Source organism: Eurytemora carolleeae, unplaced genomic scaffold (assembly GCF_000591075.1).
Source record: "Eurytemora carolleeae unplaced genomic scaffold, Eaff_2.0 scaffold1333, whole genome shotgun sequence".
NCBI lineage: Eukaryota > Metazoa > Arthropoda > Copepoda > Calanoida > Temoridae > Eurytemora > Eurytemora carolleeae.
The window spans coordinates 1,788-26,121 of NW_019397220.1; the positions used below are offsets into that span (position 1 = coordinate 1,788).

A 24,334-nucleotide genomic window follows, 5' to 3' on the forward strand; every position below is an offset into this window, starting at 1 on the left:
CTTAATTTTTGTTGATGGGGGGGGTGGGGGGTGGAAAACAGCTTGTCTCGACAGCTTGCAGATGTAGACATATGGCGCCAAAGTAATAAATCTTGAGGGAGATAATGGCCCCCTGCCGTGAAGTAAACCGACACCCATCCGTTTTGAGGAGAGACGGATTCAGGGTCTTTTCGGTCTAAAAACGACTCTTTTATTAGTACTAAAACAGAGTCGGGCCGGCGCCCGTTTTTGGGGTCGTGCGGGTCGTTTTCAGACTCTAAAACAGGGTCGTTTGTTCTATGCGGGAAGCTTTTTTATTTTCTGAAAACTATTTTTTGAAGCCTTCCGTCTGAAATCTTTAATACAATGCATATGCATGTCATTGTGCATTTCAGCCTGAATATAGAGGCTAAAGTTCGCTGCAATAAAAACAATTTATAATTTTTAGCCTTGCCCTTTATTTGCATTCATTTGAAGCTATACACAATACACCGTGCAAAAACTAATTATCTTAATAAACGAACTGATTCTTCTCTTTTCCTTATATCTTTGCAACCTGATGTCGTAGACCCTAGACATTTTTTATTCTGCTATGATACCTGTGTTTAAATATTAAAGGTTTTCACCATCTGGCTGCACAGATATACTAANTATCAATATTTAAATTATAATAATAATTTGAACTTTTTAATATACAACATAAATTATCATAAAAAAATTATAATGCTTTGAAAGCAGTTCCTTCAAACATTTATTATTTTTCTGAAAATAACAATTTTTGCCGTTTTTTAATATTCTTTGATTGCATATTTTAAGATTCCTAATAAGAAATTATATAGAGATTCATTTTAAAAGTTTTCAAGATTGCGAATTTCCACATTTCATGATAAACTAAAATAAGTTTAAATTTTAATATTCTTGATGCCCTTTAGAATTTTGATTAACCATGCGTTTAAAATTACAATTAGCATCGCTGTATATTTCGACGTGAAAAATTAATTCTACGAAAAAAATATTTTCTAAATTCTAAAACTTAAATCATAAACTTAAAGGGACTACAAGTGTAATTTCAAGTGACCCTCCATAAAAAGATGATGACAATGCCCGATTCACAACGGTACCCTTTATCTCATCAATCAGGTGGAAGATATTCTCGTTTTTCTAGGTTTAAAGGTTTTTATTTCTGGTAATTCTTATATGTCACTTTTGTAGTAAATCAAGAATGAAAATAATCAGTTTTCTAAATTATCAACATTGATATCTAATTCATACTTGATAAAACAAAGCTCATGAGGGACCGTTAAAATTACCGTCGTTAGAATTACTGTACAGTAAGAACCAGAAAACTGTTGAATCAATTATCAATTGATGCAAATGATACATTTCTAAAAATGTTCCGTGCAATCTTTAGAAAAATTTCAATTAACAAAATCCCATAAAACTATGGAACAGTAAGACGACATTTAATCAATCTTATGTCGAATTGATGATGGTTTAAAGCAAACTGTTTGATCAATATCTTAAAATTTATTTTTTAAGTAAAATGGGTCTTATAGTACCAGTTGTTATGTTTCGTGCTCATTGGACTATTTAAATAAAAACTTGAGCCTAACAGTCGTCTTCCTAAGACCTATCCCCTATTTTCTGGGTCACACTGTAGTAAATGATGTCAAGTAGTACAGCTAAGGAGCTATGTAGGAATGTGAATGTGAATGATGTGAAGGAGTACAGCTAAGGAGCTATGTAGGAATGTGAATGTGAATGATGTGAAGGAGTACAGCTAAGTAGCTATGTAGGAATGTGAATGTAAATGATGTGAAGTAGTACATCTAAGGAGCTATGTAGGAATGTGAATGTAAATGCTGTGAAGGAGTACAGCTAAGGAGCTATGTAGGAATGTGAATGTAAATGATGTGAAGTAGTACATCTAAGGAGCTATGTAGGAATGTGAATGTGAATGATGTGAAGTAGTACATCTAAGGAGCTATGTAGGAATGTGAATGTGAATGATGTGAAGGAGTACATCTAAGGAGCTATGTAGGAATGTGAATGTAAATGCTGTGAAGAAGTACAGCTAAGTAGCTATGTAGGAATGTGAATGTGAATGATGTGAAGTAGTACATCTAAGGAGCTATGTAGGAATGTGAATGTGAATGATGTGAAGTAGTACAACTAAGGAGCTATGTAGGAATGTGAATGTAAATGATGTGAAGTAGTACAAGCAGGCATCATTAGAGAAACTTAAATCTTAAACCAATCTTTTCCCAAAATATTAAAAGATGGCAATATAGTAATTATGTGGTTACACTATATGCATATTCAAGTATGGGGGGTCCTGAGCGTATATATAATCTTCAATTAAGGGACTAGACACTTAATTTTAAGTAAACCTCCTTTCACACCGATGCCCTTAAAACCGTTGTCTGAACAAATTTGAATTTTATATCGATGTTTATAATTTTGATAAACTATTATTTTCAATTGCGTGTTTTCTACCAAAAGTGACTTGCTCATTTCCACTTTAGGAAAATATGTGGGGATTTTCAGATACATTTTTAAACTTTGAAAAACGACAATATCTTTCACATTATTGGTCAGGCAAAGGTTTCAAGAGCATGGAGGGTCACTTTAAACTACGCGTACAGTCCCTTTAAATGATAAAATATACTGAGATTTCTTTTTGATGATTTATAAATATTATTATAATAATCTTAAAACCACACACATTTTTATTGTATCAAGGAAATATTTGTCTTTCGATTCATTTCTGTGTTAAAAACTCCCTTTCTTACTTTCTTGTTGCACAGTTAAGGGAGTAGGGAGTAGGGAGTATGGAGTATGGAGTAGGGAGTAGGGAGTAGGGAGTAGGGAGTAGGGAGTAGGGAGTAGGGAGTAGGGAGTAGGGAGTAGGGAGTAGGGAGTAGGGAGAACTAAAAAAAGTTTAGAAAAAAATAAATTGAACCTGGCGGTAATGTTTTTAATGAATTCCATCAAATTATTTTGAATATTTTCCTTTTGACATCTTTGGTTTGAGGGGACAGACGAGAAACTTAGCGTATTCAAAATCTGCTTTTTCTTAATATATAAACTATCTATATAACTATACCATGACTTAATTTTGTATAATTTTAGTAATAGGAATAGAAATTTACTTACCGTGAATATAGCAAAATTGTTTTAAAAATCACCGGAGTGTTACTTTCGTCATGGAGGTGTTTGTCTGTTCGTACAAGTGTGTGTGTGTTTGTGAAAGCTTTACACGAGTTGGCAAAACTTACAGAATTCTTTCAGTAGAAGATTTTAGTTGTGAATACAGGGATACAGGGATAAGCTTGCAAATTTCTTTCAAGACCATTTTTCATTTTCAAACATTTCTCAGATATCAGGTTTATATAATTTAGTGCTGAAATTATATGTTAGCCCTCGATCAAATTATTCATTAAGTTTCCCACAATAATTGTGCGTGAAAATTTATATCAAGGCTGTCACACGCAGAGGACACGTACATCAGTCATTCGCGCGTTTTTTATTACTGGGAATTGAAATAACGTAACAAAATGCTCAAATTCACTAAATCTTAAAAATATCAAAATTGCATAATATGTATAGTTGTGAAAAAATATTATAAGAAAGATAACAATTATCAAATTTCTATGATTAGATACACTTAAAAACAATAATATTAATTTATTTACAGAAAACATTACTAATTTAATTTGTTAAAAAAGTCAATTTTAAAATGAAATATTATAATTGTATTGAATTTAAAATTACATATTAATCACTAGTCTTGCTGCATAATTAATGCACATGAATATACACAGCTCTGTTAACATAAGTTTCTCATTGAGATTTTAGAGCGATAATGCGTCAAATCCAAATGTGACAGAGTTTTACTTATAGTATATCTCCACTGCAGTCGTAGCTTTGTATGAAGTAAAACAAAATGGTGCAGACTAAAAGTGTGATAATGATGATAATCATAATAATTGTCAACTTTTCAAACCCTAATTATCTTAAAACTCATTTCCTTTTTTTAAACGCGGTGCACTGCACGCGCACGGAAAAGAAAACTAGAAATGCGCGCAATCTCCATCTTGAGAATCGCCTAAAAGAAATATTTAACCTATCACACGATTTTCTGTTAAAATCTTAAGATATTTTCAAATAAATCAATCTATCCTCATTGGTCTCNTACAAAGACCCAAGGCAACGATGAATGATAAATCGTTAAGTTTATTTGAACTCTGCAGTATTCAGTAGTTCTTACTGTTTTTACTAAGTTGTAATAATATCAATACCATTGCATACTTATGCACACTTAAGCATGAATTGCATAAAAACTTGCATAGTATGCACACTTCACTGTGATACAAAGGTTGAAAGCAAAAATCTTTCTAACTTCTTAAGAAACAAAACCAAGTGGTTTTTAGTTTAATATTATATATCATATGATCACGTCTCTTGAATGCATGAGTGCTAGTTCGATAAAATTTTAAGGGTAAGCTGTTGCGGCACTTGACAATTGATACAACTTTACATACAGAGCGTCCCATATCCTATTAGATTATCTCCAAGCTTTAACGCTAAAATACGCACATAAAACTCGAGATATCTTTTTTTTAAATGATTCATTGTTTTTTAATTTTCTGATTAGTCCCTAAAATCACAACTTTGAACTATACACGATCTAATAAGATGTGGGACACCCCGTAGAAGTCTGGATCTATTATCTTTGTGACTTTTGTACAATGCATACATTGTATATGACAATTATAAATGGCCCTTTTACGACCAGAATATTGACTATCTTTTTATATCTATACCCAAGAGCCTTTTTTTTAATCTATTCATTTTGACCCGGGGGTTATGTGAGATCATTTTACAAAAAAATTGGGTTCGGGAAATGATTCAAGCCCATCTGCAACTTTTTTTGAAATTCCTCAATTAAATCAATAAAATCCGCGAAAACTTCTTCTATTTCCCATTCATCTGTCTATTACTGATTACTATTTTAGGTTTGATGCTACCTGAAGATGAGATAATTGATATAAAATGTCGACCCCAGGATAGAAGTGTTGCAGGCAACAATGCTATAAACTTCCAGGAGAATTTGTAAGTATATATTTTAAATATAAGATTTGCAGATTTTAGATTTTACAAAATTCGGTTTTATTTCATAATAATTTTTATAAAATTTTAAAATAAATATTCTGCAGTTTAAAATTAGAGGAAGCTAATTAATGATCACAATTCTTATAAAATGTTAAGATTAACTCTCCTTAAAAAAATTCAGTGATCAATTTAATTCAAATATAATCCGGCCTGATTTTTTTTTAATACAGTTTTATCTATATAAATAAAACTGATTTGCACACTTTGCTAGTTTCTTGAAATAGGAATTGAGCAAAGTGTATGAATAATCCGCAAAAACAATAACTTTTAAGAGAGATTGTCAATGACTGTTTATGACTAGTTTTCGAGTCTTTTTATCACATTCATTCCTTTTTCAACCTGAACCTTGATAAAATTCTAGCAGGAGTAGATGTAATTGCATTGGCATGATAAGTTTAAAAAAATGACAATATTCTTTAAAAAAAAATATTTAAAAATTTAATTTTAAAAAGTAAAAAAAAAGAATAAAAAAAGTAAAATTGAATTTACTATATTCTCACCAAAGTTAGGATGAAAATAAATTTCTTAATTTTCTTTTCTTTTTTAAATTTCAAAAAGATTTCTGTCTGGGAGTATGAAATTGCATTTTTCCAAGGTGAAAATTGACAAAACTTGAAACATCCAAATATTATTTATTCATTTTAAATCAGGGAATATGAAGATGGGACGGGGAGAGGAAAGCGTAGAATGTTTGGAAGGTTCATATTCAAACTATACTTTTATATGGACATTTTAAAAATGTTTTTTAAAAATGATCTTTTCTAACTTTATTTTAGTGCTTTCTTGTTATTTTAACATTTTATTGTTTTTATTATTGTTATTGTATTTATTGGTATTGCTTTTTTATATTAGTATTACTACATATTGTTTTTATCTTTATCACTATTATTATCATTAATATTATTATTATTATTATTATTATTATTATTGTGAATAATACCAGCTTGAATATGATGTATAGGGTTGAGCAGAAATCTCCAATAATATTTTCTGGAGGGGGCCAAGAATTCCTATCCGAGATCGGACTCTTTAGAAAACTTGCAGGTAATCCATTAATCCATAAATCCATGAATTAATTAATTCATTCATTATTTCATTTATTCTCTAATTAATTAATTCATTAATTCATTTATTCATTATTTCGTTAATTTATTTATTCATTAATTCCTTAATTCATTAACTCATTAATTCATTAATCCATTAATCCATTAATTAATTAATCCATTAATTAATCAATCCATTAATTAATTAATCCATTAATTAATTAATCCATTAATATATTAATCCATAAATCCATAAATCCATTAATCCATTAATCCATTAATCCAAGATCATCAAGAGAGTTTAGCTACACCTAGCGGTTATTTTAGGAACTGAGCTGTTTGCTGCCCGCGTCAAATCAGGAAGTTCTATTGAACTTGGAGAAAATGTTCAGCTAAGAAGTATTGTTAGGTATTACCATTAAACCATTGTGGCGAACAATAAAAAATCATAAAAGTTTTTTTTTAAATATTCTACGATTATTTTAGGATATTTTAAAAGTTCAAATTATCTTATTTCTTCTTGTTATTAAAAAGACAAACTTCAAATTTGACAGAGTAAGACAATAGTAAAAATTTATCTTATTTAAAGATGTAAAATTTTATTTATTTAGATCCGGAGATGGATGGAATTATTCCAGGCTCACGGATATAGTTGTTCACAGGTAATCAATCAATCAATCAATCAACCAATCAGTTAATTAATCAATTAAGCAACAAATTAATCAATCAATCAATCAATTAATATATCAATAAATAAATCAATCAATTAATAAATTTATCAATAAATCAATCAATCAATTAATTAATCAATAAATCAATAAATCAATCAATCAATTAATTAATCAATAAATCAATCAATTAATTAATAAATAAATAAGTCCACTCATCAATCAAAATATCTATCTATTTTATCTAAATGTCAATCAGATAATTGAACAATAAAATCACTCAGTCTATCAATCATCAATTTAAAATCTCTATCATAAATTAACCAAAAACAATCCATCAATCAATCAATCAATCATTAAATCAACTAATCAAATCAATTGCTATGTTAAACCAATTATTCAAGTGTTCAATAAAACCAAAGAAAATCAATTAACTAATTACAAATTAATTTAAATCTCAATTTAGTTCTGAATTTACTGAGAAAACGGTCAATAGATAGATAGATAGTTGCAAGTTTTAAATATATAATTTACTAGTTTACTAGTTTGGTTTACTAGTTTACTAGTTTGGTTTACTAGTTTACTAGTTTGGTTTACTAGTTTTGTTTACTAGTTTACTAGTTTACTAGTTTGATTTACTAGTTTACTAGTTTGGTTTACTATTTTACTAGTTTGGTTTACAAGTTTGGTTTACTAGTTTGGTTTACTAGTTTGGCTTACTAGTTTGGTTTACTAGTTTGGTTTACTATTTTACTAGTTTGGTTACCATGATATACCTGGATATCAAAAAGAAATTACCCAAACCGCTTTTGCGAGTTACCCAATCAAAATTTGAGGCAAACCAGTTAAGGGGTTCTTGAGTTATGATCGGACTTCCAAACATTTAAAAAGACAGAGAGAAATCACTATTTTATATATACCATAAACATAATAATGTTCCCATGAATAAATTAAATCATGTATTTAGAATACCTTGTCCAAGGTGTTTAACGCATACGAAAGATAAATGTCTGCTAAAATTTCACTTCACACTTCTCATTTATTTTCTTTAACCTATGAAATGAACCTTATTGTTAGATCTTACCCGTCCTATTTTTTTTTAATTAAAGCATTATATTCTAACCCATGTTCCCCCGCTCCCCCCTTCTCTTTCCCTGTAGCTTGTATGCATGATAAAGAGTTCAGCGGGGATACTAAACACTAAATCAACTCATGAACACGTGTTCACGACAAGACATCAAATATCTGAACAAATTAAACTGTTGAATTTAAAACATCTTTAGATTAATTAATTGAATACAGTACAATTAAATTCTTTAGATGAAAACATTGAATACAGTACAACTAAATGGTACATGTACATTCAGTGAACTTGTTTCGTTGTTTTTTTAAAAAGTTCTATACAGTTGCACTTAAAAAAGCATGTATATGATTTACCCCTTAAACCTTGAGATTTCGCCGACAGTCCCTTTAAGATCAGCTGTAGCACGTCCAAAGTCAACTGTTGACTTTGGACGCCATGGTTTAAGAAATCTGCTCTCCTTAAACAATATCTTCTAGTTTTCTGCAAGTTGTTTACATCAGGGGCGTTTACAAGGCGGTGGGTATGTAATAGAGATTAGCGCGTTCGGGCACCGTTCCTTAATGAACAATTTCGTTCGGTTTATTTTCAATCGTTCAAAAAAAAATATTTCTTTCAGTAAAATCGTTTGTTTAGTAAAAGTGTTCGTTCAAAAAAATCGTTCATTCAAAAAATAAAGGAAAATTTTTTCAAGTTCGTTCATTTTAAATCCTTCGCTTTTTTCGTTCGTTTTTAATTTCTCTGAACGATCCAAGTCATTCGCGCAGCGTTTTTTTCTAAACGGCAAATGTCGTTCGTTCTTAAAAATTTCGTTGGTTCACAAAAATGCTGTCCATCTTTATTCGGAAAGCCATTTGTTGCAATATCATAAACCATTACACGCAAAAGCCACAAATCCCAATATTGTAGACCTCAGATATTTCAAACTATGAATTCTGTTAGATCAAATAATCTAAGTTTGAAATAATGAAGGTTCACACCATCAGATTGCACAGATATAGGGATTAGAAAATTTCTCTTTCTAGCAAAGACTTAATTTCTTTGGACAAATATTCACAACAAATTGCCTTTTGTTTCTAATGTCATTAACTATGACAGACAAAAGCCTTTTTTCTTCATAACTTGCTAACATTTTAAGAAGTATGTACAACAATAAAAAGCGCTTTTCTTACGAACTTAAATACAATGTTTGAGAATTTCAGAGAAAATATTGATGCTTTTAAAATTGTTCTTATTTTTAAATGCGTGTCTCCCTCCTAATGTCAGTGCGCTAAGAAAGGGTGGATTCCTGAAATGCATGAAGAGTGTATGTAGACCCTTTCAAGCAACTGTGAACTTTCTATGAATCTAACTTGATAAAGTGAAGTTTCTTTAACATACAAGAGATTAATTCTGTCAATTTCCGACCTTGTTATGCTCTGCATAAATCCGTATGTTTGCTTGAGAAACGTTTACAGTCTCTTTATATATTCTACAGGTTTAATCTGCATGGTGCAGAATGAATGGATGAATGGTGTATTGATTAGCTGTATAGGTGGATGATTGATGATTAATATTTAGTAAAGATAAATGAGAAGATATAGTTGGGATCTACAGCCTTCCTTTTTACTTTCAGTAGATCCACCCCCCCCCCCCCNCATTTTCTGGTTGCTAAAGTCTTTAGCAACCCTCGATCACCAAAGTTCTGAAATTTGAACTTTGAACTTTTATATAAACAGTTGATAAAATCAAATAATTTAAATTTTTATTATTTTTATTTACATTTATTAAAAAATCTGTCGCATTACTTATAATTTGTGTTTTTAATGTTACATTTAAAAAAAATCGAATTCCTTAAAATAGAATTATGTGCGCTATGTGAAATGTTTTCCATAATTTTCGCGAAACATTGCAAAATTCTCTCCCCTCCTTCTTCTCAACTGGAACAATATTTTGCACATGCAAATTATTCATCTAAAGACTTTCTAGATATGCAGAAAAACTTTGTTTAATGAGTAGAAAAAAACATTACTCAAATCCCAGAATTAAAAAGAATGTTATGGTTTTTTAAGATGACAAGAGAAAATCAGATTTTATTTAAATCAATATTTTTTTAAGGATATGTGCACTAATCTTAATCTGGTGTGCAAACCTTGAGACTAGAACTTTTAATTTGAATAGCGCATATATCATGCTTTAACTTAAACTGTATTCACAATGATTAAAGGGACTGTACAGGAAAAATGAAAAGGGGGTATAGGCTGAAACCTGAGAATCTCAAGAGTTAAACGATACATATAAAACATCTATAATATGCTGCTGCTGCTATCTACCCTCCAATTAAAGAGCTATGGGCAATTGGGCATGTTCAATTTACAACGATACCCTATAAACCTTAATTTGAATGTAGAAAACATCGTTACTTTTCTAGATTGAAAAGTGTTTAATTATGATAATTTCCTTCCATTTCTCCTGCTGAAGAATCTCTTTTGTAAAGAAACCACAGTCAAAAATAATAAATTGTCGAAGAGGTAAAAGTGAATAACTCTTTTATTCTTGATCAATCAAAGCTTTAAATGGTACCGTTGTGAATCGTGTAGGCCACTCTGTAATTGGAGAGTCATTCATAAATACGAATACAGTACCTTTAACTCAGTATCGACAGCTGACGAAAGCCTGAATTAAACCGCAACGGGAAAAAGAACCGGTTGAGCGCATTATGCACTGGCAGCCGTAGTACATTTTGTACATTTTGTACAGTTTGTACTGTATTGCCCGGACATTGGGTAAATAAAGCAGACACTCAAAATGACTAGCCGGTGCAACAAGGTTGACGCGGTCAGATTTTAGGTTGAATTAACGTGTATGATTAGATTAAAAATAAAAAGTTTTGATCTCTTTAATTTGTTCAGAGTGCAGGGAGGGAAGACACTGTCTGGTCCAGGAAACAGCGTGAAATTGGTTCACTCAGATGGGTGTAGGGATCCTAACTATAAGGTGCTTTATCTTTATACTGCAGATATAATTGCCAAAAATTCAACTGCTTGAAACGCAATAATAAAGTAGAACAAGAATATGGCCATAAAAAGCACTTTCAAATGTGAAAAGTTCGGAGAAATTATGTTGGTTTGGTTAACTTTATATGTTGGTTTGGTTAACTTTATATAACTTTATATGTTGGTTTGGTTAATTTTATATGTTGGTTTGGTTAACTTTATATAACTTTATATGTTGGTTTGGTTAACTTTATATAACTTTATATGTTGGTTTGGTTAACTTTATATGTTGGTTTGGTTAACTTTATATGACTTTATATGTTGGTTTGGTTAACTTTATATGACTATGTTTCTTGTGATCAAGTTTCTAGCATTTAAATATCTGCAACTTTATTTTTCTTAACCTTTTACAAACCGAGATAAATTTGCATCAAATGAAATTTATAAAGTTTATCGGCACGGTTTTTACCATTTCTTTTGCGTTGATGAAAATCATAAACTTAAAAAATTTATGTCACCCCACAGTCTGCAATAAAAAGTTTCATCAATTTTAAAGACTGGGTCAACACGTCTGCTATGTAATTCACAATTTGTTTGTTTATGTTTTGACTGCATACGGTTTTACGAGTTGTACTCAGTAAAACAAGAAAATTGCAGTATACAAACAGCTAGTAGTCTTGTCCGTCTTCACTGTTCATCTTGCGGAGACATTATAAACACATCTTTACAGTCTTTTACCCTTTTCATAAAATAAACTCTAGCAGACATAATAATATTATGGCTTTTGAAATTCGCTATTACAATGCTAATTCAATACAAAGACGATATCCAATTCGTCAATGAATTCCCATGTTTTTTGGGACACCCTGTATTATTATAAATGAGAAACCTGGATTATAATTTCTGCACTGTTGGTTCCTATTTAGCCAGCCACTGCTTTACTAATTGTGTACAGGGTGTAAAGGGTGTACAAACAAAAAACATTGGCAGAAATTATTAACAACAAAAAACAACCTAAAAACGAAGCTATTATGACGATCGTAATCGGATCGTATCTAAATTGTTTTTAACGATAAAAATATTGCAAACTCCGTAACGATGATCCACATGTTGCACGCCCTTACGCGAAAATCGATGAGAATTTTGCTGATTACTTCTTAATGAAAACCCAGAAAAAGTTTTTTAAAATAATTTTCCTTTTTTAAAAGTGAAATCAATAAACTTTTAATGTCTCAAGTTGATTTAAAGTTTTATGGGTTTCCCGATATATATCAAAAACGAACGGAAAGCAAGTTTTTTGAGCGAAATTTTTTTCATTTTCTTTGTGACACCCTGTACACTTTCAAGAATTAATTTTCAGGCTGAGCAAATCTTATTCTTGTATTTGTTAATTAGAAACTAATTATGCCATACATTACAGCTGACCTAGCGTTCTCAACTTCATTAAAGGGACTGTTCGCATAATTTCAAAAGACCAGCTCTATGATAAGATGGCAATACCTGATTTACAAGGGTACCCTTGAGAGCTTTTTCTGATGTATGAATTAGATATCAATGGTTTTGTTTATAACCAATATTAGCCACAGATAAAGTATTTATGTATTATCTCCGGATAAACTTTAAGTACACGAAGTGTACGAGCAATTCTGCTCAACCTGTCCTTACTAATTCATGGGTTTACTCGAACTAACATGGCCAGGACTAGCTGGTGAAACAAGGTTGACCCGATCTGACTTTATGCTTCATATAGGTTCAATTTACTTTTACTAAAGGCGCAGAGGTGCGTGAGATTAAGGCTTTTAATGGTACCGTTGACATAGATGATAACTTGAAATTACGCTTATAGATGGTTGGATTTTGAGAAATTTTTAGTCATCGAATATATATAATTTTGCTAATGTTTAGGCACTGGCCCCCTATCCACCCTGGAGGGACGAATCCAACCATCTAATCAATAATTTTGCTAATGTTTAGGCGCTGGCCCCCTACCCACCCTGGAGGGACGAATCCAACCATCTAATCAATAATTTTGATTTTCGAGTTTTCATGTTTCAAGATATGGCAGAGGATGATGCGATTATGATCACTGCTCAGGTTTGTTAGATCTGTCTATACTATATATATATATATATATATATATATTAAACTACAGTGGTAGGCGATTATATTAATACAATGATTCTTATTTAAGGTCTGATTCTTAACAAGCTTTTTTCGAATTACAAGTTTACAAGTAATCAAAAAGAAGCTTTTTCTATTGACAGCTTCTCTTGACTTCTATGTTTATGTGTATCCAAATCTATGCTGTTGAACAGCTTGATTTAAATCAACATTTAAATTGAAAGTCGTATTCATTGTATTAATATAATCGCTTACCGCTGTATCTGCAGGTAGTAGCGTGTGTAGAGGAGGCTGACTGCCAGGTATTCTGCGGGGATAGAGTGCGCCGGAGCGAGGATAGCGCGTCGAGCAGAACACGGCGTTCTACAATCGGTAAAACAGAAGGATGGGAGGAAAACCTGGAGATTAAGGTAACAATTTTAATAATAATAATAATAATAATAATAATAATAATAATAATAATAATAATAATAATAATAATAATAATAATAATGATAATGATCAGGTGACTCTGCCTGACTCCGTATCGAAGGATGACTCGAACCCTGTTGTTGAATGTCGTCTTTATCTGATATTAACCCTGGCGACAGCTCTAACCTTCTGCCTTCTATCAGCTGCTATAGTGCTAGTGGCCTGCTACAAGTAAGAATATATAATAACCATAGATTAATTAAAATAACAGATTGCCATTACGACACTAGAAAGTATTTAAGATCTCTTAAAGGCCATACTAAGCTTGATGAGTTGAGGATTATAGAGAAAGAAACCAATTCATGAATTCTATAAAATGAAATTGTATGAAGTTTTTTTAATGGAATGTATAATTATTAATTATTTAAATGGATTACTTAATACTTCATTACATCAAGTCATTGTTCCACAGTGGTAAAAGATAAAAACATTAAGCAGAAACCTCTAACACCACCAAATCACCCCCCGCCCCCTGAACAAGACGTGTAGCTCTTACTTTTCCCGTCAATTTTTACGGTCTGTAATTCTGTTTAGTGTCAAACTATTGAGGTTTTTCCCACCAAAATCAGCAGAAAAATTCGCGAATTTATTAAAAATCTAATTTTTTCCTCCTTGTTAATCTTGACATTTGGATTGATATGGCTTCATGGTTGGGTAGATTTCAGTGAAAACTTCTCAACTCTATTAATCTGATCTAAATAATTCACATTTGTAAATACAATTCTTTTAATTTTTCACCGGCTACATGAGAACTGTTCAAAAGAAAAAAATTATTTAATTGGTGTACTCTACTGTACTGTCCTGTACTGTCCTGTACTGTACTGTACTGTACTGTCCTGTACTGTACTGTATTATCCTGTACTGTACTGTACTGTACTGTACTGTACTGTACTGTATACTGTACTGTACTGTACTGTACTGTACTGTACTGTACTGTACTGTACTGTACTGTACTGTACTATCCTGTACTGTACTGTACTGTCCTGTACTGTACTGTACTTTACTGTACTATCCTGTACTGTACTGTACTGTCCTGTACTGTACTTTCCTGTACGTACTGTAATATCCTGGACTGTACTGTACTGTACTGTACTCTACTGTACTCTACTGTACTGTCCTGTACTGTCCTGTACTGTCCTGTACTGTCCTGTACTGTCCTGTACTGTACTGTACTGTACTGTACTGTACTGTACTGTACTGTACACCACTGAATAACAAACTTTGTATTTTTAGAAGATGGCGGGAGACGAAGTCTAACAATAAAGAAGTTTCTGATTGTGACACCAGCTCTGAGAGTATGACGAGCAAAGCGAGTTCTGAAACCGGTCCTGAGTCTCAGTTGCCCGCATACTATCTAGTTCCCTATGCCGCCCGCACCCCGCAACCCAGGCCGGTCACGGTCCGCAGTGTAAAGAGGCGTGACCGGGGGAAGAGCCTAGAACGAAGGGGCGTGGCAGGGGAGGGGGAGGGAGGGTTTAGATCCCAGCCCGCCCACCAGACCACCCTAGGACAGGATGACAGGGCTGTTATGGTTTAATATTGGTCCAATTTGTGCATGATTCGAACCGGTACAAGCATTTTCTGGTACTAGCCGGTCTAGTGTACCCAGTGTGCAGTGGTCCAAGCACAGATTATTATTAAAACATGGATTTCATGTGATTCATGTGATTCATGTGATTCATGTGTAAAGGATAGTTTGAGAGAAATGGAATTTGTGGAATAGTGTTTTATCATTTATTTCGCCTAAGATCTTTATTCCAATGTTATGTCGAGAAAATTACCATTTTATCGACAGATAAAAGTTATTATTTTAAGATAATATTTATTTTTCACAAGATAATAATTATTTATCTTGAGATAAAAGTTATTTATCTTAAGATAAAAGTTATTATTTTAAGATAATATTTATTTTTCACAAGATAATAATTATTTATCTTGAGATAAAAGTTATTTATCTTAAGATAAAAGTTATTATTTTAAGATAATATTTATTTTTCACAAGATAAAAATTATTTATCTTGAGATAAAAATTATTTATCTTGAGATAAAAGTTATTTATCTTGAGATAAAAGTTATTTATCTAGAGATAAAAGTTATTTATCTAGAGATAAAAGTTATTTATCTAGAGATAAAAATTATTTATCTTGAGATAAAAGTTATTTATCTTGAGCTAAAAGTTATTTATCTTGAGCTAAAAGTTATTTATCTTGAGATAAAAGTTATTTGTCTTGAGTTAAAGTTATTTATCTTAAGATAAAAGTTATTTATCTTGAGTTAAAAGTTATTTATCTTGAGATAAAAGTTATTTATCTTGAGATAAAAGTTATTTATCTTGAGATAAAAGCTATTTATCTTGAGATAAAAGTTATTTATCCTAAGCTAAAAATTATTTATATTGAGATAAAAGCTATTTATTTTGAGATTAATTCATTGAAAACAAGATTTAAAACAAATCAACTGAGAAGTGTTAAGGGCATATTATAATTTATATTGTTGTTGTTGAGTTTATAACAGGTTTTTTTTCTAATTTATGATCATTCTCCTATTAATAACTTCTTGTCCTCTTTTATTTATTTATTTATTTATTTATTTAGGTGTTTATTAAAATACTGAAAATGTTTTAATTATGTATTTTTCAGTACAGTACCGTACGATGTTGCAGTACATTGCTGTACAATTATAAAGTATTACTAATCTTATCTAATAATGTACATGATGAATATCAAAATAATTCTATCTCATAAAAGAGCTTTTTTACATTTTTAGTTTTTGTTGTTTTTACAGTTCGACTTTTGTCATGTTTTATTTTGTAAAAATGTGCCATATTATGCAATTAATGATATGAAATAAAATTACCAATAATATTTATCGTTTTTCTTTGTGTTATTTTGTTATATGCCTGTTGTCTGGTTATGTGTCTGTTGTCTGGTTGTGTATCTGTTGTCTGGTTATGTGTCTGTTGTCTAGTTATGTATCTTTTGTCTGGTTATGTATCAGTTATGTGGTTATGTGTCCGTTGTCTGGTTGTGAATCTGTTGTCTGGTTATGTATCTGTTGTCTGGTCATGTGTCTGTTGTCTGGGTGTGTGTCTGTTGTTTAGTCTGGTTATGTATCTGTTATGTGTTTATGTGTCTGTTGTCTGGTTGTGTGTCTGTTGTCTGGTTATGAATATGTTGTCTGGTTATGTATCTGTTGTCTGGTTATGTATCTGTTCTCTTTTTATGTATTTGTTGTCTGGTTATGTATGTGTTGTCTAGTTATGTATCTGTTGTCTGGTTATGTATCTGTTGTCTGGTTATGTGTCTGTTGTCTAGTTATGCATCTTTTGTCCGGTTATGTATCTGTTATGTGGTTATGTGTCCGTTGTCTGGTTGTGTATCTGTTGTCTGGTTATGTATCTGTTGTCTGGTCATGTGTCTGTTGTCTGGTTGTGTGTCTGTTGTCTGGTTGTGTGTCTGTTGTTTAGTTATGTATCTTTTGACTGGTTATGTATCCGTTATGTGGTTATGTGTCTGTTGTCTGGTTGGTTGTCTGTTGTCTGGTTATGAATATGTTGTCTGGTTATGTATCTGTTGTCCCGTTAAGTGTCTGTTGTCTTGTTATGTGTATTGTCTAGTTATGCATTTTTTGTCTGGTTATGTATCTATTGTCTGATTATGAATATGTTGTCTGGTTATGTGTCTTTTGTCTAGTTATGTATCTTTTGTCTGGTTATGTATTTGTTGTCTAGTTATGTATCTGTTGTCTGGTTATGTATCTGTTGTCTGGTTATTATCTGTTGTCTGATTATGGATATGTTGTCTGGTTATGTGTCTTTCTACTAATTATGTATCTTTTGTCTGGTTATGTATCTATTGTCTGATTATGAATATGTTGTCTGGCTATGTGTCTGTTGTCTTGTTACGTATCTGTTGTCTGGTTATGTTTCTAATATCCGGTTATGTATCTATTTTATGGTTATGTGTCTGAATTTATTGTCTGGTTATGGGTCTGTTTGTCTGGTTATGTGTTTGTTGTCTGTTTATGTGTCTGTTGTCTGGTTATGTATCTGTTGTCTGGTAATGTGTCTGTTGTCTGTAATTATGTGTCTGCAGTTGTCTGTTTATGTATCTGTTGTCTGGTTATCTGTCTGTGTGTTTGTTTATGTGTCTGTTGTTTGATTATGTATCTGTTGTCTGGTTATCTGTCTGTATGTTTGTTTATGTGTCTGTTTGTCTGGATATGTATCTGTTGTCTGGTTATCTGTATGTGTGTCTGGAAATGTCTGTCTGTTTTGTATATATAATACATTTGTCTATAAACGAAATGTCAATCTTGAACGAATTTCTAAACTATCAATCAAATGTGAATTGATTGATTGAATGTATAATCAACCCGTGAACTCTATTCACAAATCAACAAGAAAATAAAAACATTTTAAAGTAGTTTTCTTAGGATTTGAAAAATACACAATGCTAGAATTATAAATCTAACAGTTTGGTAGTAAAATCGAACGATATCCAAAGAATTCTAAAATTGCAAATATTTTTCTTTCGGAATTATGCTTAGGTTATATCACACATTTCTATATCTCTAACATTTTGTGCGGAATTTCAATGTTAATGTACAGGGTTACTCACATAGAATGAGTGTCCGTTTTAATTCATTTAGGGTTCCTTGCAGGTCAAAACTAGCTTATTTTTGTGCTTAATCATTTAGTAAACCATCAAAATACTCAATTGAATGCAAAAAACAAAAATCAAGCTTCAATTCGTAATATTTTTAGATTTTTGGGTCGTCTTTACAATCTCATCCTTTGTGGGTAACCCTGTATTTCCAAAATACTCGAGAATTTTAAAAACTTGTTTTAGTGATTCCAACGGAACATAAGGCAACAGCGCAGTAAAATTTACATTTCACAATTGGGATTTGGGATACACAACAAACATAATGTAGAGAGTACTGTTGTGAATCGTCTTGTTTACGGAGGTTACGTTACAACATCTGTTTATAAAAATACAAAGTTCTTGATCAAATATAAAAGGAAAATTTAATTCTATAAATTATAATAATGGTCATTATTTAACATTACTACAAGTTCATATTTCACAAAATTGAGGCCTGGAGGGGAGGGGGGGCAGGGAGTGGGATTGGTGAGGTAGAGGAGGGGAGAAGGGGGGATTGATTACTTGAAATTAAAACCGCAGTGATAATGAAGCTCCAGTATTGTTTTGTAAACTGTAAAAATAAAAATGATTTATCGTTAACCCTGAAACATTTTTTTATTTATTCATCATTAAACAGACCATATGTAATGCATACATTACATATGTGTAAAATAGCATAAATAATGTAGCATATTTAATGTGTATTTTAGCATATGTAATGTGTATTGTAGCATATGTAATGTGTAATGTGGCATATTTAATGTGTAATGTAGCATATGTAATGTGTAATGTAGCATATGTACTGTGTAATGTAGCATATGTAATGTGTAATGTAGCATATGTAATGTGTAATGTAGCATAAATAATGTTTAATGTAGCATATTTAATGTGTAATGTAGCATATTTAATGTGTAATGTAGCATATTTAATATGTAATGTAGAATATTTAATTTGTAATGTAGCATATCTAATGTGTAATGTAGCATATTTAATGTGTAATGTAGCATATTCAATGTGTAATGTAGGATATTTAATGTGTAATGTAGCATATTTAATGTGTAATGTAGCATATTTGATGTGTAATGTAGCATATCTAATGTGTAATGTAGCATATTTAATCTGTAATGTAGGATATTTAATGTGTAATGTAGCACATTTAATGTGTAATGTAGCATATGTAATGTGTATTGTAGCATATTTAATGTGTAATGTAGCATATTTAATGTGTAATGTAGGATATTTATATATATGAAATGTGTAACTCGAATCGAAAAAAAATATGGAATGAAGTACCAGAGATTGTTAGATTGATCAATTTATTATATATTATTATTATTAATCGTTGTTTTGTTGATTGTTTGATGGTTGACTCGTACTTTTAGTACAAGGCTACTAATAATAATTGACCAATAAATAATAATAACGCGGTTTAGATTTATAATTATCATAATTTATATTGTTCTTATTAAACATGTTTGACATGAGGAGGTCAAGTTTAAAACGTAAATATGGATCTAATTGGATTTAACGAACCAAAACAGAGTTTTTGCAAACCACAGATTTTTAAACTCTGGTTTTCAAATATAACTGCGGGTTTTATTTGTTTGGTTACTTAAATATACAAATTGTAGGATTTAGTGCTTTTTATGGAAGGTTGGTTGGTTAGTTGGTTGGTTTTTTGCTTAGTTGGTTGGTTTGTTGGATGGTTGGTTTGTTAGTTGGTTGGTTGGTTGGTTGGTTTGTTAGTTGGTTGGTTAGTTGGTTGGTTGGTTGGTTTGTTAGTTGGTTGGTTGGTTGGTTGGTTTGTTAGTCGGTCGATTGTTTGGTTGTTTGTTTAGTCGGATTGTAGTAAACACCTACTCCAAAACAATTTCTTGAAACGTATCTACCCAGTAAACAGTAAACAGTAGGGAGTTATTTTAGCAACTGAGATGTATTTCTTAATTCAGATTAGAATTCGGTCATTAACAAAGTAATTACAAGATATGCGCTGTTGTGTATTTAACATAGTTAACAATCACAATATGGGTATGACGGAGTTATATATATATCTACGTACATGGAATGGGTTAATCGCATTACAGGATTTGCGTAATGGCTATATGAATAAGGTACGACATAAATTACAATAGGCCTCAATTTTTTGTTACAGGATGGTTGTCTGGTAGGTTGGTTGAATAGTAAGTAGGTTGGTTGGATGGTTGATTAGTTGGTTGGTTGATTGTTTGGTTGGTTGATTGGTTTGGTTTTGATGGTTGATAAATATTTTGATTGGTTGGTAGTTGGTTGGATGTAAGACTTGTTTTTTGTTTGATTGGTTTTCTGGCTAGTTGATTAGTTGGTTGGATGGTTCGTTTGTAGGTTGGTTGGTTTGTTTGTTTGTTTGTTGGTTGGTTGGTTCGTTGGTTGGTTGGTTGGTTAGATAATTGGTTGGTTGTATCGCTAGTTGGTTGGTTCGTTGGTTGGTTGGTTGGTTAGATAATTGGTTGGTTGTATCGCTAATTGGTTGGTTCTATCGCAGGTTGGTTGGTTGGGTAGTTTGTAGATTCTTTGTTTCGTTTGAAGGTTGTTGGGATAGTAAGTTGGTTTGATGGTTGGATGGTCGGTTGTTTGGTTTATTGGATGGTTGGTTGGTGGGTGGATTGGTTTGTTAGTTTGATTGATGATTGTTTTTTGGTTGTTTGTTTGGTTGGTTGGTTGTTTTGTTGGTTGGTTGGTTGTTTTGTTGGTTTGTTGGTTGTTTTGTTTGTTTTGTTGGTTGGTTGGTTGTTTTGTTGGTTTGTTGGTTGTTTTGTTTGTTTGTTTGGTTGGTTGGTTGGTTGGTTGCTTTGTTGGTTGTTGGTTGTTTTGTTGGTTTGTTGGTTGTTTGTTTGGTTGGTTGGTTGGTTGGTTGGTTGGTTGGTTGTTTTGTTGGTTTGTTGGTTGTTTGTTTGGTTGGTTGGTTGATTAGGGTGGTAGATGGGTGGTCTCCTATTGCTGACTTTGTTAATATCTTTAACAGGAAAATAAAGTATTAGATTAGATTAGATTAGATAGATTGGTTAAATTTTTGATTCGTATTTTGGTTGATTGTTTAATTGGTTGACCAAAAGTTTTGTTGATTTGTTAACTCATAGTTTTGTTGATTGTTTGATGGTTGACTCGTAGTTTGGTTGATTGTTTGATGGTTGACTCATAGTTTTGTTGATTGTTTGATGGTTGGCTCGTAGTTTTGTTGATTGTTTGATGGTTGACTCGTAGTTTTGTTAATTGTTTGATGGTTGAATCGTTGTTTTGGTAATTGTTTGATGGTTGACTCGTTGTTTTGTTGATTGTTTGATGGTTGACTCGTAGTTTTGTTGATTGTTTGATGGTTGACTCGTAGTTTTGTTGATTGTTTGATGGTTGACTCGTTATTTTGTTGATTGTTTGATGGTTGACTCGTTATTTTGTTGATTGTTTGATGGTTGACTCGTAGTTTCGGTGATTGTTTGATGGTTGACTCGTTGTTTTGTTGATTGTTTGATGGTTGAATCGTTGTTTTGTTAATTGTTTGATGGTTGAATCGTTGTTTTGGTAATTGTTTGATGGTTGACTCGTAGTTTTGTTGATTGTTTGATGGTTGACTCGTTGTTTTGTTGATTTTTTGATGGTTGACTCGTTGTTTTGTTGATTGTTTGATGGTTGACTCGTTGTTTTGGTAATTGTTTGATGGTTGACTCGTAGTTTTGTTGATTGTTTGATGGTTGACTCGTTGTTTTGTTGATTGTTTGATGGTTGACTCGTTGTTTTGTTGATTGCTTGATGGTTGACTCGTTGTTTTGTTGATTGTTTGATGGTTGACTCGTTGTTTTGTTGATAGTTTGATGGTTGACTCGTTGTTTTGTTAATTGTTTGATGGTTGAATCGTTGTTTTGGTAATTGTTTGATGGTTGACTAGTAGTTTTGTTGATTGTTTGATGGTTGACTCGTTGTTTTGTTGATTTTTTTATGGTTGAGTCGTTGTTTTGTTGATTGTTTGATGGTTGACTGGTTGATTTGTTGATTGTTTGGTGGTTGACTCGTTGTTTTGTTGATTGTTTGATGGGTGCCTCGTTGTTTTGTTGATTGTTTGATGGTTGACTCTAAGTTTGGTAGATTGTTTGATGGCTGACTCTAAGTATGGTTTGTTAATTTATAAAAATGTTGGTATGTTGCTAATAAGGCAATAATGTCGGACAAATGAGAAATCAAGGTTGGAATTTAAAGAATCTATTCTCAAATTTGTGCGTTTAGTAACACAGACAAAAATATCATTTAATAATTTTCTAATATGATATTATCGACAAAAAAAATGGAGGAAGGGAGGAAGGGGGTTCGGAAATTATGAATATTGTTTTACATTTTTGAAACCTTCTTGGTTCCTAGAATAGCGCTTGGATGGTTTGAATATTTTGAATTCCAAATACCAGAGGTTCTAAACAATTTGGCATTGGGCTGTCTGGATAATTTTCATTTAGTTATCTTACCGACTAATGTACATTTATCTATCTGTATCTATTCATCCATATCTATTTATATCTATCTATCTATATCTATCTATCCATATCTACTTATATATATCTATTTATATCTATCTTTCTCTCTATACAGACTAATTAATCATATTTCTGAGAAGTCGTCTATGCTTACCATCTTATTTTGGGGAGCACTGTATATTTATGAGAAGTCTTCATTTACCATTTTATCATGTATGATTAAGGTGAAGAAAAAGTTACAATTCTTTTTATAACCCAAATATATCTATCTACAAGCATAGGAACCCACCGCTGCCCAGGTTACTCATAGTTACTCCTACCGTTTATCGGCACTTGGTCGTACATTACAATTTTACCTATTTTTCCGATATAAGTCGACCAACACACCATAAAATCTCAAAACCATACCAAGCACATTTCCGAGGCTCTCACAAGTTCCCAAATAAAAATCTGAGGCAAATCGGTCCAGGGGTTTCTGAGTTATGATCGGACAAACAAACAACTAACAGAGATTCCAACTTTGTATATATAGGTCTGGTATATCTATATCAGCAATGAATATGGAAAAAAAAATCTGTGTTTTAATCATCAGATATAAATCTATTAATCTATCTTTATATCTATACAATCTATCTATGTATCTATCTATCTATCATATCTGACATATCTATATTTATTTGCCCGGGAGATAAAAACAAAAAGTTTTGTAGGTAATGAATAGTAAAAAGTAAAAACATGTGAAAATTCTATTCAATTAAGTATTTTATCTATCTATTTATCTATCTATTTATCTATCTATTTATCTATCTATTTATCTATCTATCTATCTATCTATCTATTTATCTATCTATCTATCTTGAAATCAATGATAAAATCCAATCTTGTGTTTTGCTCCATGTTGTTAATTAATAATTTGTTGTTTTCTTTACACTACACTTTACACTATCTATCTATCTATCTATCTATCAATCTATCTATCTATCTATCTATCTATCTATCTATCTATCTATCTATTTATCTATCTATCTATCTTGAAATCAATGATAAAATCCAATCTTGTGTTTTGCTTCATGTTGATAATTAATAACTTATTTTGTTTTTTACACTTTATCTATCTATCTATCTATCTATCTTTCTATCTATCTATCTATCTATCTATCCACAAGCTTTCTCTCAGTTTATCTATCTTTCTATCAATCTATATATTTAGGGTGTAATAAATCTGTTTCTAATTTGGCATGTTTGATATATAATTCTCATATTTGTGATTGAAAAACAGTCTCAAAATCATAGACATAGGATCAATCACAGGTTAGGGTTCATACAGGGGATTTATCTATCTATTTATCTATCTATTTATCGATCTATTTATCTATCTATTTATCTATCTATTTATCTATATATTTATCGCTCCGTCGACCTTTTGACCTATCTATCTATCTATCTTTATTTACCTTTATCTGTGTCTGCACACTAGAAACAAGGAGGTTCATAAATTGGGGGAATTGGAAGACGACTGTTAGACTCAATCCTTGTGTCTCATTAGTCCAATAAAAATCCAAAACAGAGCAACAACCTCAAATGTACTGAATCAAAAGATTATGTAGAAAGAGTACTTCAACGTACTTTAACGTACTTATAAGTACTTTCACGTACTTTTACGTACTTTTACACTTCAC

General features: G+C 31.5%; 1 protein-coding gene across 2 annotated transcripts in view; it reads left to right on the plus strand.

The window, feature by feature from the left end:
* Positions 1–15,082, plus strand: part of LOC111712831 (uncharacterized) — a gene marked incomplete at its 5' end in the record, with an annotated part of 15,863 nt that extends 781 nt beyond the window's left edge. The window contains 10 exon segments of one of the 2 annotated variants that reach the window (XM_023487568.1): positions 4,998–5,094; positions 5,805–5,852; positions 6,116–6,198; positions 6,525–6,606; positions 6,809–6,859; positions 10,838–10,922; positions 12,896–13,015; positions 13,312–13,452; positions 13,548–13,684; positions 14,747–15,082. In XM_023487568.1, the coding sequence (XP_023343336.1) occupies positions 4,998–5,094; positions 5,805–5,852; positions 6,116–6,198; positions 6,525–6,606; positions 6,809–6,859; positions 10,838–10,922; positions 12,896–13,015; positions 13,312–13,452; positions 13,548–13,684; positions 14,747–15,050 (1,148 nt within the window). 2 annotated transcript variants of the gene reach the window in all.
* Between the last annotated feature and the right edge of the window lie 9,252 nt (positions 15,083–24,334).